General features: G+C 50.2%; 1 protein-coding gene across 2 annotated transcripts; it reads left to right on the top strand.

Moving 5' to 3' along the window:
- The first annotated feature begins 1,148 nt into the window (after positions 1 to 1,148).
- Positions 1,149 to 10,488, top strand: LOC100192490 (Core-2/I-branching beta-16-N-acetylglucosaminyltransferase family protein). 2 transcript variants are annotated; one of them, NM_001137710.2, is made up of 11 exons: positions 1,149 to 1,535; positions 1,623 to 1,739; positions 1,849 to 1,949; positions 2,323 to 2,394; positions 2,501 to 2,582; positions 2,676 to 2,756; positions 3,155 to 3,196; positions 8,982 to 9,020; positions 9,225 to 9,290; positions 9,391 to 9,537; positions 9,814 to 10,488. In NM_001137710.2, exons 1-11 carry the CDS (start codon positions 1,284 to 1,286, stop codon positions 9,988 to 9,990), a joined length of 1,176 nt encoding a protein of 391 aa, NP_001131182.2. In that variant the 5' UTR covers positions 1,149 to 1,283; the 3' UTR covers positions 9,991 to 10,488. The 2 variants fall into 2 exon arrangements, with proteins under 2 accessions (NP_001131182.2, NP_001295274.1); NM_001308345.1 differs by lacking the exon at positions 2,676 to 2,756.
- Positions 10,489 to 14,650: the final 4,162 nt, after the last annotated feature.

Genomic DNA, 14,650 nt, shown 5'->3' with positions numbered 1-14,650 from the left:
GCAAAATGACAGAAAATTTCTAGAGGAATCCACTTGGTCCTTGATTGATTAACCATCGAAAAATTCTTAGTTGAAAGATTCGGTGACAAAGGTCGGTACTTTTGTTTTTTTTTATACCTGCGTTCAAAATAATTGTTGTTGATATAATATTCATGTTGGGCAATTTTTTTTTAAAATTTTTAATTTGATTTATATAAAAAATTAACAATATTTGCATATCTAAATAAGTTTATTATATAAATTGATTCAAAGATCTATATACTAATTACGTATATAGATATTAATATATTTTGTGTATATTTATCAAAGTTAAAAATACGAGAACGGCAGTGCACAGAAAACATTACAAATTCCACTTGCTATACCGACAAAACGATGAGACCCGTCCTTTGCACATGCCCGTGGTTTTTTACCGTAGTAGATTCTTGCTGCATAGTACATTTGTAAGGTAAAAAAACTCTGTGTTGCCACGAAGGTCCTCTCCAAATGATGTTTACGAGTTGACAGAGTACTCGTTTCTTGATTTCTTCGCGTCGCAAGTCACGGTGGAATCAAGAGAAGCAAGTCGCGGCAAGGCATATATGACCATGCCAAAAAGCCCTCGGAAATGCCGAAGCGCGTCGGTCGACGAGGACGAGCCATGATTCCTCGAACGTCTTGATCAATCAATCCATAAAAAAAAAGACAAGCGAAATCCCACCGTAACGGCGTAACCAGATCATCCCATACATCGCCGCGTATGTGTGTGTATTTCTCAGTCCCCACCCGCAGGCCGCAGCGGCGTCATACGGACACGGGACACCAGCGCCCGACAGGGACGCCGTGCGCGTCACACACACAGGGGCACAGGGCCGAACCGGAAAGACCGCACCGAAAACTTTAGTCCAACTGCCCAACACGCACCACCGCAACAACCACGGGCGGGCGGGCACGGCACATTCGTCTCTCGATCTCCCCGTTGGTCCGTTCCCGGCTCGGCGCTCGGCGGCTCCCGTCCGGCGTCCGCCTCCACTCGCGCGCACACAACTCAACCCGTCACCGTCTCTCCCACGCGCCGCGGCCGCGCCAGTCGCAAGCGCCCGACCCGAAACGCCACGCAAACCCCCGCCTCGGCCGCCATCTCCTCTTTAACCCAGACGCGGCGGGCTCGGCCGCGGCGTGGGCTGGTCCTCAGTCCTCTTCCGTTCTTCCTCCTCGCTCCCGCCCCCTCGCGCCCCTCGCCTTTCAGTTTTGGATGCCACGGAGGCCTGCCAGTGGTGGGCCACCGCCGTACGCGCGCGACGATGCCGGTGAAGCGTTCGGCGTCCGCGCTGGCGCTCCCGCCGGTCGGCCGCCGCGCGCGGGCCCGCCTCTGCATCCGCCTCGCCGCGCCGCTCTCCTTCCTGCTCCTCTTCGTGGCGCTGTTCCACGCCCAGCCGCTCCTGGGCGTTCCGCCCGCTGCGCAGCCGCCCTCCGCGGGGCCCGGTAAGGTCGCCTTCCTTTTCCTCGTCCGCGCGGGGGTGCCGCTCGACTTCCTCTGGGACGCCTTCTTCCGCGTAAGCATCAAGCTCCCCCAGTCCCCGTGATCGATCCGTTCATCCACTCCTCGCCTCTGGCTATCTATTCGACTATGTTTTCTGCAGAACGGCGAGGAGGGGAAGTTCTCGGTGTACGTGCACTCCGCGCCGGGGTTCCAGCTCGACCGCACCACCACGGGATCCCCATACTTCTATGGGCGGCAACTTGCGAGGAGCGTCAAGGTTCGGAGTTCGGACCATCTGTATTTTTCTACTGTACCTTTCCTGTGACGTGGGGCCTCTTAGTACGATCTTGACTTGGGGGAATATGGTTGCGAGCTGCGACCTGCAGGTGGTGTGGGGCGAGGCCACCATGGTGGAGGCAGAGAGGATGTTGTTTGCCGCCGCGCTTCAGGATCCCGCGAACCAGCGCTTTGTTTTGCTCTCTGATAGGTAGGTGTGCTACTTTCTGATGTTCCCGGCATGTGTTAATTGATCTTGTTTGTACGTACAGTTCAAATTCCGTGAAGTGGTCCACATTGAAATGCACGGTACATTGTCTGAATCTTGATGGATTTAACAGTAAGCTTTAAAAGATGTTTGGTAATGGTAATTGACCTAGTCATATGCAATTGGACGTCCTCCTGTTCTGCTGGTACTGCTTACTGCTTTCGTTATGCTTTTCTGATATAAATGTTCTCTAGTGCCTTCATGGCATGTTTGTGTTTTGCTTTCATATGTTGGCATCCTCACTTGTTATTTAAAGCTTGCAATTTCTATATTATAATTTAACATTTTGATATATTTTCCTTTTTTTCTTATGCAGCTGTGTCCCACTCTACAATTTCAGCTCCATATATACTTACCTGATGGCTTCACCTAAAAGTTTTGTAGACAGGTAATGTGGAAAAACCATGTAATTTCTCGTTTGTTCATTTTGATCTTCTCCACAATCTTCAATATTTCAGTTATTTGTTCTCAAATATAATAAGTTAGTCTTGCAGCTTTGTTGATAAGACGGAGAAGCGTTATAATCAAAACATGTCTCCTGCCATTCCAAAGGATAAATGGAGGAAAGGATCTCAGGTTATTAATCTGTGACCTTTCTTGTTCTATATATTTCAGTACCTGCTGAGAGCTGTATTCTGACTTCTGGGTTCATCTGTCAACTCATTTCAGTGGGTAGTATTAATCAGAAAACATGCTGAAGTTGTTGTTGGTGACAAAAACGTATTAAAAGTATTCAGAAGACATTGCAAGGTGTATTGTTGTTCTCTTCATGTTGACACTGGAATTTGTTTTTAGCTTCATTTGTTCTTTTGACATTGACATTGTGAAGAAATGTAACTATCAAAGGGATTTTCAGTGCACATTGTTTCATTTTTATGAAATGAGGTAGTTTTATGAAATGTAGTCTGTTATTCTTTTCCACAAACAACATTACTGGATGTAGTCTACACGTCCAGGACTATCTTCATAAAACTACTGTTTGAGTTCTACTTCATTAGTGTCTATTTTGATTAGCACCATGATCAATGACTGGTGCAGATTTATTATGATCCTTATCTCACTTATATGAGTCTCTAATCAGAAAAATATAGTCTTCATATTCTTCAATCAGAAGTAGTGATTTTTTTGGGTTTAACCAACTTCTGCAGATGGTAGTAACCAAGAGCTTGTTTAGACGAAGGCCAAATGCTGTAAGTTTTTAGTTTACTTCATTCGTGCACACTTTTATTAGGTTTGTAATTACTCTATAGTCTATACTTCTATAGATACAAAGTTGTGAGCCAAAATTATGGCATTCTATGCCTGTTGTTTGGCACTTCGATGAAAAGGCGATTTTAATGTAGATCGGGAAATATCATACATAAGAACGATCATTACCTTATCTATGCAACCTTAGCTAAAATGAGATTTATAATGTACTGGAGCTAGTAATAAATATAATTGGATCTGCACCATTGCTCTATGCTTTGTAATATGGACTACAACTACATTCATCTTACCAAATGTGATATTCTGTAAATGATGTGTTTTGTCTAAGTTTTATATTAGGTACTCGTTCCGTTTCAATTTATAGGCCATTTTAGCTTTTCTGGATACACAAATTTTAGTACGTATCTAGGTATATAATATATTTAGGTCCATAGTGTCATGTGCGGGCGCACATATAGGCGCCGCCGTGACGCACGCCGCGTTGCAGAGCGCGCTGAACGCGCACAGGAGGAGGCCACAACCAGTGGATAGATTTAGAAATAAAGATAAGACTAGAGAATAAGATTGAGATGAGAGAATTGTGGAGAGTTAGTTGGCAACAGATAAGTCCAAGAAAATAGGAGTTAGTTGAGAGTTTATAGGAGAAGTTGGTTAGCCATAGGGCTATTTATAAGCCACATGGCAGCAGGGAATAAGACAAGCAAGATTATTATTTCCTAATCTCTATCTCTCTAAACAAGCCGACGGTTGAGGGGAAAAACCTCACCGGTGACGACGGACCGTGGCTACGAACTCCGTAGTCAGGGGCCAGCTACCCTAGGTCGGGAGGTCCTTGACAACCTGGTATCGCGATCCAGTCGTTCCTCGACTTCTTCCACCCAGCCGCAATCCCAGCCAAGCCCACCAACCTCACCGCCTTACACCGACACCACCTCTACCATGGCCGAGCCAACCATCTCTGATTTGGCCAAGATAATCGAGACCCTGACATCAACGGTCGCCGCCCTCCAATCCTCTGTCGCCGAGCTCCAGAGGGGAAAGACCTCCTTGTCGGGCGGCCATGGGACCAATGATGGGCAGCACCACAATGATCGACCGCCGCGCTTTCAAAAGATGGATTTCCCCTGCTATGATGAGAAATCTGATCCACTGATTTTCACCAGTCGGTGCGAATCGTATTTCCATCAGCAGCGCATCATGGAGGAGGAGAAGGTATGGATGGCCTCCTACAACCTTGAGGAGGGCGCACAGATGTGGTACCTTATGGTCCAGGAGGACGAGGGCACGCCATCCTGGCGTCGCTTCACGGAGCTGCTGCACCTTCGGTACGGGCCGCCCCTGCGTTCCGCGCCGTTGGCCGAACTAGCGGAGTGTAGGCGCACCGGTACGGTTGCCGAGTACCAGGACCGGTTCCAGGCCCTGCTTCCTCGCGCGGGACCACTCCAGGAGGCGCAGCGGGTACAGCTCTTCATCGGCGGACTCCAGCCGCCACTCAGCATCGACGTCAGGATCCAGAATCCTCAGACGCTAGCCACCGCCATGAGTCTGGCGCGCCAATTCGAGTTGCGCGAGCAATTCGTCGCCCCGGCCGCGCGCGCTCCTGGGCGTCCTCTACTGCCGGCCCCTGCCGCCCGGCTGACCCTACCCGCGCCGCCAGGAGCCAAACCGGCCGCACCGGGGACCATTACCGTTGAAGGCCGCACCATCAAGCGCCTCTCGCAGGCAGAACAAGAAGAGCGCCGCCGCCTTGGCCTCTGCTACAATTGTGACGACAAATTCACAAGGGGCCACAATCGCATCTGTAAGCGGCTGTTCTTACTGGAGGGCCTTGAGGAGGAGGAAGATGAGGCTGTCGAGGATGCCGGGACTGAGGAGACCCTGGTATTCTCCCTCCAAGCTCTTGCGGGCGTGGCGCTCACCGACACGATGCAGCTGCATGTCACGCTGGGGGCCACCTCCCTCGTCGCCATGCTGGATTCGGGCAGCACCCACAACTTCATATCGGAAGCCGCGGCTGCACGCACAGGCCTGCCCCTCGAACACCGGCCACGCCTCACGACCATGGTCGCGAATGGGGAGCACGTCGCGTGTGTGGGCGTCATCCGCAACACACCACTGGACATCGGCGGCCACTGCTTCCCTGCTGACCTATACGTCATGCCTTTGGCGGGCTACGACGTGGTCCTGGGCACCCGATGGCTGGCAGCGTTGGGACCGATCATGTGGGATTTCAGCAACCACGCGATCTCCTTCACCTTCCAGGGCAGGGCGTTCTACTGGCAGGGGCTCGCGGCCTGCCGACCGGCTGCTGTCAGCACAACCACCGCCACCAGTACGCTCCTCGACGAGCTCTTGGCGGAGTTCGACGACGTTTTCAGCGAGCCTCGCGGCCTACCTCCCCCACGTAGTCGGGACCACAACATCACCCTGGTGCCGGGGGCGCCGCCAGTGGCAGTACGCCTGTTCGCTACCCTGCCCTGCACAAGGACGAACTGGAGCGTCAGTGCACAGCTATGCTGGACCAGGGGCTCATTCGGCGCAGCAGCTCCGCGTTTTTGTCCCCGGTGCTCTTGGTCAAGAAACCGGACGGCTCGTGGCGGTTCTGTGTCGACTACCGCGCGCTGAACGCCATAACCATCAAGGATGCGTTCCCCATCCCGGTCGTCGACGAGCTGCTGGACGAGCTCCATGGCGCCAGCTTCTTCACCAAGCTCGACCTCCGATCCGGATACCACCAAGTCCGCATGAGGCCGGCCGACATCGACAAGACAGCATTCCGGACGCATGACGCCTTCTTCGAATTTTTGGTCATGCCGTTCGGACTCTGCAACGCGCCAGCCACCTTCCAAGCTCTCATGAACGACGTGCTGCGCAATTACCTCCGCCGGTTTGTGCTTGTCTTCTTTGACGACATTCTGATCTACAGCTCATCCTGGGCAGACCACCTGCGCCACCTCCGCGTCGTCCTCTCGGTGCTCCGACAACACCGTCTCTTCGTTAAGCGTTCCAAGTGCGCTTTTGGCGTGGACACTGTCGCCTACCTCGGCCACACCATCTTGGCGTCGGGCGTGGCCATGGATCCGACCAAGGTGCAGGCCATCCGTGATTGGCCGCAACCGCGCTCGGCTAGGGCGGTGCGTGGATTCCTCGGGCTCGCAGGCTACTACAGGAAATTCGTCCACAACTACGACATCATCGCAGCCCCCCTCACCGCTCTCCTGAAAAAGGAGGGGTTCCGATGGAACGACGACGCAGCGGGGGCCTTCAGTACTCTCAAGGAGGCCGTGACATCCGCACCCGTACTGTCGCTCCCTGACTTCACCAAGCAGTTCGTCGTAGAGTGCGACGCTTCGACGTACGGCTTCAGCGCGGTGCTCGTCCAGGAGGGCCACCCCATTGCTTTCTTCAGTCGGCCGGTGGCTCCACGTCACCGCTCCCTCGCAGCTTATGAGCGGGAGCTCATCGGCCTGGTCCAGGCCGTTCGCCACTGGCGGCCATACCTTTGGGGGCGGCGTTTCACCATCAAGACGGACCACTATAGTCTCAAGTACTTGCTCGACCAGCGCCTCGCCACGATTCCGCAGCACCATTGGGTCGACAAGTTGCTGGGGTTCGACTTCTCCGTCGAGTACCGGTCAGGCTCCACGAACACGGTGGCCGACGCCCTCTCCCGCCATGACACTGAGGAGGGCGCCGTGTTGGCCATTTCTGCGCCGCGCTTTGACTTCATCGGCCGCCTACGTCACGCCCAGGCTACCGATCCGGCACTGGTGGCCATCCACGACGAGGTGCCGAGGCACCCGCACCGCGCCCTGGTCGGTCGTCGACGACATGGTCACCTACAAGAGACGCCTATACATTCCCCCCGCCTCTCCACTACTGCAAAAAATTTTGGAGGCCGTCCACGGCGACGGGCATGAGGGCGTCCACCGTACACTGCACCGGCTCCGCCGTGATTTCTATTTCCCCAACATGCGACGTTTGGTGCAGGAATTTGTGCGGGCGTGCTCCACTTGTCAGCGGTACAAGTCCGAGCATCTCCATCCAGCATGGTTGCTCTTGCCTCTACCCGTGCCCTCGGCGGTCTGGGCCGACATCGCGCTGGACTTTGTGGAGGCGCTACCCCGCGTGAATGGGAAGACGGTGATCCTGTCCGTGGTGGACCGCTTCAGCAAGTACTGCCACTTCATTCCACTCGCGCACCCGTACGCGGCAGAGACGGTGGCACAGGCATTCTTCACCGACATTGTGCGCCTCCACGGTGTTCCGCAGTCCATCGTCTCCGACCGTGACCCCGTGTTCACCTCGACGTTCTGGCAGGAGCTCATGAGGATTATGGGTACTAAGCTTCACATGACGTCTGCTTTTCATCCCCAGTCGGACGGCCAGACGGAAGCCGCCAACCGAGTCATAGTGATGTACCTGCGCTGCTTCACTGGAGATCGCCCCCGCCAATGGCTGCGCTGGTTGCCGTGGGCTGAGTACACCTACAACACCGCGTACCAGACTTTGCTTCGGGACACACCGTTTTGGGTGGTGTATGGCCGAGAGCCACCTTCCATCCGCTCTTATGAGCCGGGGAGACGAGGGTGGCAGCCGTCGCCCGGGACATGGAGGCTCGGGAGGCCTTCCTGGAGGAGGTCCGGTACCGCCTAGAGCAGGCCCAGGCGACCCAGAAGCTTTACTACGATCGGCACCACCGTCAAGTCTCCTACCAGCCGGGGGATTGGGCCCTCCTTCGTCTTCGGCAGCGGGCAGCTTCTTCAATGCCCAGGACCACCACGGGCAAGCTCAAGCCTCACTTTGTGGGGCCCTACCGCGTCAAGCTCATCAACGACGTCGCCGTTCGCCTGGCCTTGCCGCCAGGGGCGCGCCTCCATGATGTGTTCCACGTGGGTGTCCTCAAGAAGTTTGTCGGCGTTCCACCAGCGTCCCCGCCTGCCTTACCAATCATCCACAACGGCGCCGTGGTCCCTGAGCCGCTGCAGGTTACTCAGGCACGCTTGGCGCGAGGCGTGCGTCAAGTTCTCGTCCACTGGAGGGGCGAACCGGCCGAGTCTGCTTCTTGGGAAGACCTCGACGAATTCCGCAGCAAGTACCCAGACTTTCAGCTCGAGGACGAGCTGGGTCTCGAGGGGGGGAGAGATGTCATGTGCGGGCGCACATATAGGCGCCGCCGTGACGCACGCCGCGCTGCAGAGCGCGCTGAACGCGCACAGGAGGCCACAACCAGTGGATAGATTTAGAAATAAAGATAAGACTAGAGAATAAGATTGAGATGAGAGAATTGTGGAGAGTTAGTTGGCAACAGATAAGTCCAAGAAAATAGGAGTTAGTTGAGAGTTTATAGGAGAAGTTGGTTAGCCATAGGGCTATTTATAAGCCACATGGCAGCAGGGAATAAGGCAAGCAAGATTATTATTTCCTAATCTCTATCTCTCTAAACAAGCCGACGGTTGAGGGGAAAAACCTCACCGGCGACGACGGACAGGGGCCAGCTACCCTAGGTCGGGAGGTCCTTGACACATAGCAAAAGCTATGTACCTATAAAAAACAAAAACGATATATAATTTGGAACAGAGGGTCGTAAGCATTTTTCTTTCTTTCAATCCTAAATCAATCTAATGGGCGAACTAATTTTCCATCCCCTGTTCAGTAACTATGTTTCAAGCATCAAACAACTGATCATCTTGTCCTCTAATTGAATGTTCTTGTTTGTTTGATTAGTGTTTAGATTAGATATAACTAAATCCACTTTTCTTGCAGAGACAACTGGGGTTCACCTTTCGGAGAAAGCAGATACTGGTAAAGTTCAGCTGTCCACATTCTCTTCAAATATCGTCAAACATGTATTGAGAAGTAGATCTAGTTGTCATACTTACACATATGATTGCAAAAAGAAAGGAGCACAGAGAGTTTCTTGTTCATGGCTATTGCTCAGAGCACATAAGGTTTCTTGTTCATTTAATTATATGTGCCTGACACATTATGTCATGTTTATCATTTCAGAAAGGAGTAGCTCAACAGGAGCATGATTGTATTCCGGATGAACATTATGTGCAGACATTATTTTCTGTAAGCTTTGTTGTTACTTCTATAGATCTCAAAGTTGGAACTGTCATAATTATCACACAGATTCATAATGGCTGGCTCATTATTTTAATATATATTCTAGATCAAAGGACTTGAAGATGAACTGGAGAGAAGAACTTTGACCTATACCTCGTGGAACCAATCATCAAATCCGAAAGACAAAATGACTTGGCATCCTATGAAATTTGAGTATGATACATCTAGCCCTGAGCATATCAATGCTATCAAGGTAGGCCCTTGATTTTCTTCTGTATATATTACTCAGATCAGAATTTGTGTTTGCATGGTAGAATTAGTTACCTCAAACCTATGTGTTGAGAATAAGTTTAACTGTTGATTACTGATGGCAATGTGCATTCTATTATTCAAGCATAATCCATTGTACTTTTATGTCAGCCCGCTTTTCTTAGATAAACCTTGTGTTCTGTAGGACAGAACATATATATTGTTATTGCTCAGTTACCACCACACCACTCATAATTTGTTATGAATATTTTTTTTGTAGAGAATTGATCATGTCAACTATCAAATGGAGCACAGGACAGAGTGGTGCCAATGCAATGGTACCTCGGCCCCATGTTTTTTATTTGCCAGGAAGTTCTCCTATAGTGCGGCCATGCATCTTTTGGAACAAGGAGCCATTGGCACACCGAAATCTGCTCAGCTGATGATTAACTTTTAACAAAATTGTTTACACAAGTCTGCGCTCACTTTTTTGATGGGTCATTATACCGTTCACAATTTCACCAGCCTCAATGGGAGCTGTACATTAGCAGCGGTAGCTACAGAGACATGGAGTATCAGAGTATTGACAGCGACCAGAATGCGCTTAGACAGCTAAGGACTTGAAGAGAGTTGATGCACAAACTACAGAGCCTCGGTTTTGAAGTTTGTCAGCTCTATCAGTATGCGATTTCCAGGGGACAGATGGTAGTGAAGGACAGAGTACACACAACCCTTACCCTAACAGGACAGGAAAGTTATAACAATAGCTTGATTTTCCTTATAAATATTCTTCCCCTTGTATGATTAAAGAATAGATAGTTTTTTTTACTTGCATACAGGTTATCAGACATAGCGAATAGGGAAACATGCAAGAAGATACATGTGTCCATAGGACCTACTGTTTAGAACATTGGTCACATTGGCAAGAAGATAAGCTGCCTTTTCATGATCTGCAGCTACAACATAGCAATCTGGGCTCCACCAATTTTGAATCGACGTCTATATAAACTGCCTTTTCATGACCTCCAGCTAAAACAAAATGACCACCCAACTTGTCTCTCAAGCGAAGAGCCTTGTCGACCGAGTCCTAGCCAGTTGGCGCGCCACCGCTCGAAGCCAACGTGCCAGCGTGTTTGGTTCGCAGCGTGGCCTCGGGGCGCTCGCCCAGTCACGTCGAAATCGATGGCATGGGGTGGGAGCTACCTGGCGCATGTAACTTTTTACCAGGTACAAAACCAAACACGCTAAAGCTACCAGGTTCTATTCCAGCGGTCTTTCTAATCTCTTATTTTAAATCTCTTATTTTAAACTTTGCTATACTTTATAGCAGTACAAACTATAATACTAAATAATATAAAACAGTGTTTTACATACATAACCTTAGAACCAATCTAGTGAACCAATGTAGAACGATCGCTATAGGTCATCAGTAGTGGTCATGACTCAGACCAGGCTAATTTAGGTCATGTTTTGGAGAGATTTACTTCAAAAATTTCAACTTTATTTCAACTTCTTTCACCCAAACATGTTTAACTCCACGAGTTCTATCTAAAAAAACGAAACTAGAGATCAGTTTCATAAAATTCATAAAGCTCCTTAGAGGATGCTTCAAAAACACTATTTACGCAACATACAACTTCTGTTCTCTCTCGCGACATCCCACTAATCATCAAGGATAGTTAAGGAAACTTACACAAATCAATTGTATTATATAAATTGGAGTTCATATGCAAGTCCAACGCTTCTGGAATCCATCTTAACAATTTGCTGGAGCTATTTTATGGTGAAGCTCGAAAACCAAAACTGAAGTTTTTCAAGTAAATGTCTCCCAAACATGCCTTTAGGACAGCTTTCCTAACTCCAGACTTGCTTAAAAACAGCCCAACGGGAGTAGTGGTCATACTCATAAACCAGACCAATTTTTCAAGATTTACTTTAAAACAGCCCAACGGTTCAGATCCATGAAATTTAGATTCAATAATTGATGAATCTAAGGGCTCATTTGGTAGAGCTCTGCTCCATAATTCTTTAGCTCCGCGAGCTAATTTTCTAATATAGTGATTCTAAGTGATTCTACCGGAAGTGGATCTATTTGACGAAAACAGTTTGACAAATAAGCTATGAAGTGATTTTTGAGGGTTAAAGAGTGAAGAGCAGGTTAGGAGTGGTGGGAAGTAGGTTTTTTTATTCTCACTTTCTAATACAAAGTAAAGAATGGATTCACTCCACTTCCACCATGAAGCAGTTCAGATTTTTATCGTTTAGCTTAGCAGAAGTAATTCTCGATGGGAGTGGAGCTGTAGGAGCTCCCCCCAAAGGATTAGATTCTTCATTTCGGTGGAGCTACCAAAAAATATTCCACCAACTTAAATTTAGTGAAGTAGGTGAAAATCGCCTTTGTTACTCGTTACATCGCTTTTTTCTTTCTTCCCCACCATACCCAACCATGGTAGCCCCTTCCTGACCGGCCATGCCCCGACCATGATCCCTGCACACATGAGATCGAGATGAAGAGGAACAGCTCCCTGCTCGATGTCTTTTTCTTGAAGAAAAAGAACAGATCAGCCATTGATATGTAGGGTCTGTCCCAAGGACAAGTCGTTCAAACTAAAATATCCTTGTGTGAATCTAAATCTGCTGCATAAGCCAAACACTTGGTGAATCTCAAATTCATTAGTGGAGTTGCTCCACAGTGAATCCTTAGGTCCATATTCAATTTCTTACTGTTTGGCACCAAAAAGAGCCAGCGGACGGTCCGGCCCTGGAGCCGGACGGTCCGCGGTCCGGACAGTCCGCGCCTGTGGGCCGGACAGTCCGCGCCTGCGCAGAATAGATTAGGGTTCCGAGTTTTGTGCTATGTTTGTTAGCTATATTTGCGGAATTAGCTCGGAGTCCGGTCGTGTAAAGGGTTCAGCCCTCTTCCTCTATAAAAAGAGAGGTCTACGACCGATTTGTAATCATCAATCGAATCAATACAACTTTTATTCGCATTTATGTCCAGTACAATTAGGAGTAGTTCTAGTCTAGTTCTAGTTTAGCCTCTCGATCCCCAAATTCTTCGCCTCTCTTCGACTCTACGCCGATTAGAGGAGTCTAGGTCGGCCGGCCCGAGCCTAGACAACCCCTAGGATCTCTCCTCCCCGACGGGGTCCCTCCCGGGAGCGAGATCCAGGCGCCGCCGGCGATCTTTCACCGCCCCTGCGCACGCGCGGACCGTCCGACCCCAGGGCGCGGACCGTCCGGCCGTCAGGCAGGAAACTCTTGCCCCTGCGCCAGGTCGCGGACCGTCCGGCCCCAGGCCGCGGACCGTCCGCACTTGACCAGAGAGCACCGCCGCCGGTTCTTCTTGAGTATTTGACGCTCCGAAAAAGCGTCAACATACTTTTTGGCGACTCTGCTGGGGACAACATAATTAGACCTATCAAATCGGCCCTCAATGGCCGGTTCAAGGGATAGCTCTGATATTTCCCCAAGCAACATCATAGAGCCGACTTGGGATACATTGCCGGCTGACGAACAGCTCCAATTCGAGGAGCACAAGGAGCAGATGATCCAGGAGGCAAAAGCGAGGTTCTTGGCCAACTTCAAAGTGGACAGGAACAACAAAGTCGTCCGACATCGGGCGACGGATCCGGCTTCACTGCGACCCACGCCAGACATCCCCAATGTAAGTAATACAAACGAGCTACAATCTCTTAAGAACTATGTAGATGAACAGCGTGAACAAATGCAAAATATCATAGGGGATATGCAAAACGACTATAGGAGATTAGCGCGTGCATTTGACAAATCTAGCATTGCAAATTTCCCATCACACGAGGTAGAATTAGGGGGTAATACGCGTAATACATCGGCTGTGGGTTGTCACGACCAGTCACAACCCCTTTATGGGATGTCGATGGACACATACCCTGAGCAACCGCAAATCGGCAGCAAAACAGCCGATCTGCACATGTCCGGACCGTCCGCGCGTGATCGCGGACCGTCCGGGCCAGCCACGGCCGGGCCCATTTTTAACGAAGTACCCAGACATGCACCCGAGCCACCACATATGACACATAACCCAAACTACCCAGTCGGACGGTCCACATACAACGACGGACGGTCCGCATATACTCACGGACGGTCCGGGTACGTATCCGGACAGTCCGCACATGAGTCTTTTGAGGAGGATTATTACCTGAATCCTCGCCCGTCCCAGCAACACTTCCCATCACACTATGCAATGCACCAACCCATTAATTCAGGATCCAGAGCCCAGGAAAGCTTTCCGGCCCCACCTAGAAGGCCGGAAAGAAACGATCAAACCTATGAGCCATATAGGGCAAATGGAAACGCACCACGTAGCTCAAACCAATGGGGGGAAAGACAACATACTAACATACAGCCAACCCCACCTATGTTTGACCAGAGAACTGGTGGTCTTGCACCGGCTACCATTGATATAGTGAGGGAAGAAATAGCCGGGGCGTTTCGAGATAAGCTCGGAGTAAGCATGGTCCCTGGGGGGCAATCATATCGGAAACCTTATGACAGCCGATTTGATCACCACCCGTACCCACAGGGAACTAGAATACCCGAATTCGCAAAATTTTCGGGTGATCAAGGGAAAAACACGCGTGAACATATAGGCCAGTTCTTAGCACAATTGGGAGAATTGGCCGACACAGAGGCATTTCGCGTGCGTTTATTTTCGTTATCGCTAACAGGAACCGCGTTTGCATGGTATGTGAAAGGGAAATAGGCTTTAAACCTTTTCCTAAATGATTTTGGTGATTGAATGTCCAACACAAACAATTGGACTAATTAGTTTGCTCTAGATTATATGTTCTACAGGTGCCAAAGATTCAACATAAAACCAATAAAAAGAACAAGACAAAAGTCAAAAGAAAGGAGCAAAGGGGCAACCGAAGGCACCCCTGGTCTGGCGCACCGGACTGTCCGGTGTGCCACCAGACAGTGAACAGTACCTGTCCGGTGCACCAGGGAACTCAGACTCCAACTCGCCACCTTCGGGAAAGTCTAGGGCCGGCGCGCTATAATTCACCGGACTGTCCGGTGTACACCGGACAGTGTCCGGTGCTCCAACGGAACGCGACCTCAGGAACTCGGCAGCC

Source organism: Zea mays, chromosome 3, assembly GCF_902167145.1.
Source record: "Zea mays cultivar B73 chromosome 3, Zm-B73-REFERENCE-NAM-5.0, whole genome shotgun sequence".
Taxonomy (NCBI): domain Eukaryota; kingdom Viridiplantae; phylum Streptophyta; class Magnoliopsida; order Poales; family Poaceae; genus Zea; species Zea mays.
This window is presented reverse-complemented; position numbering and strand designations above follow the sequence as displayed.

Coding starts and splice junctions, on each gene's coding strand:
- LOC100192490 (NM_001137710.2), top strand. CDS start 1,284: ATGCCGGTGAAGCGTTCGGCGTCCGCGCTGGCGCTCCCGCCGGTCGGC. Junction 1,740..1,848: donor AACTTGCGAGGAGCGTCAAG/GTTCGGAGTTCG, acceptor TGCGACCTGCAG/GTGGTGTGGGGCGAGGCCAC. Junction 2,395..2,500: donor CCTAAAAGTTTTGTAGACAG/GTAATGTGGAAA, acceptor TTAGTCTTGCAG/CTTTGTTGATAAGACGGAGA.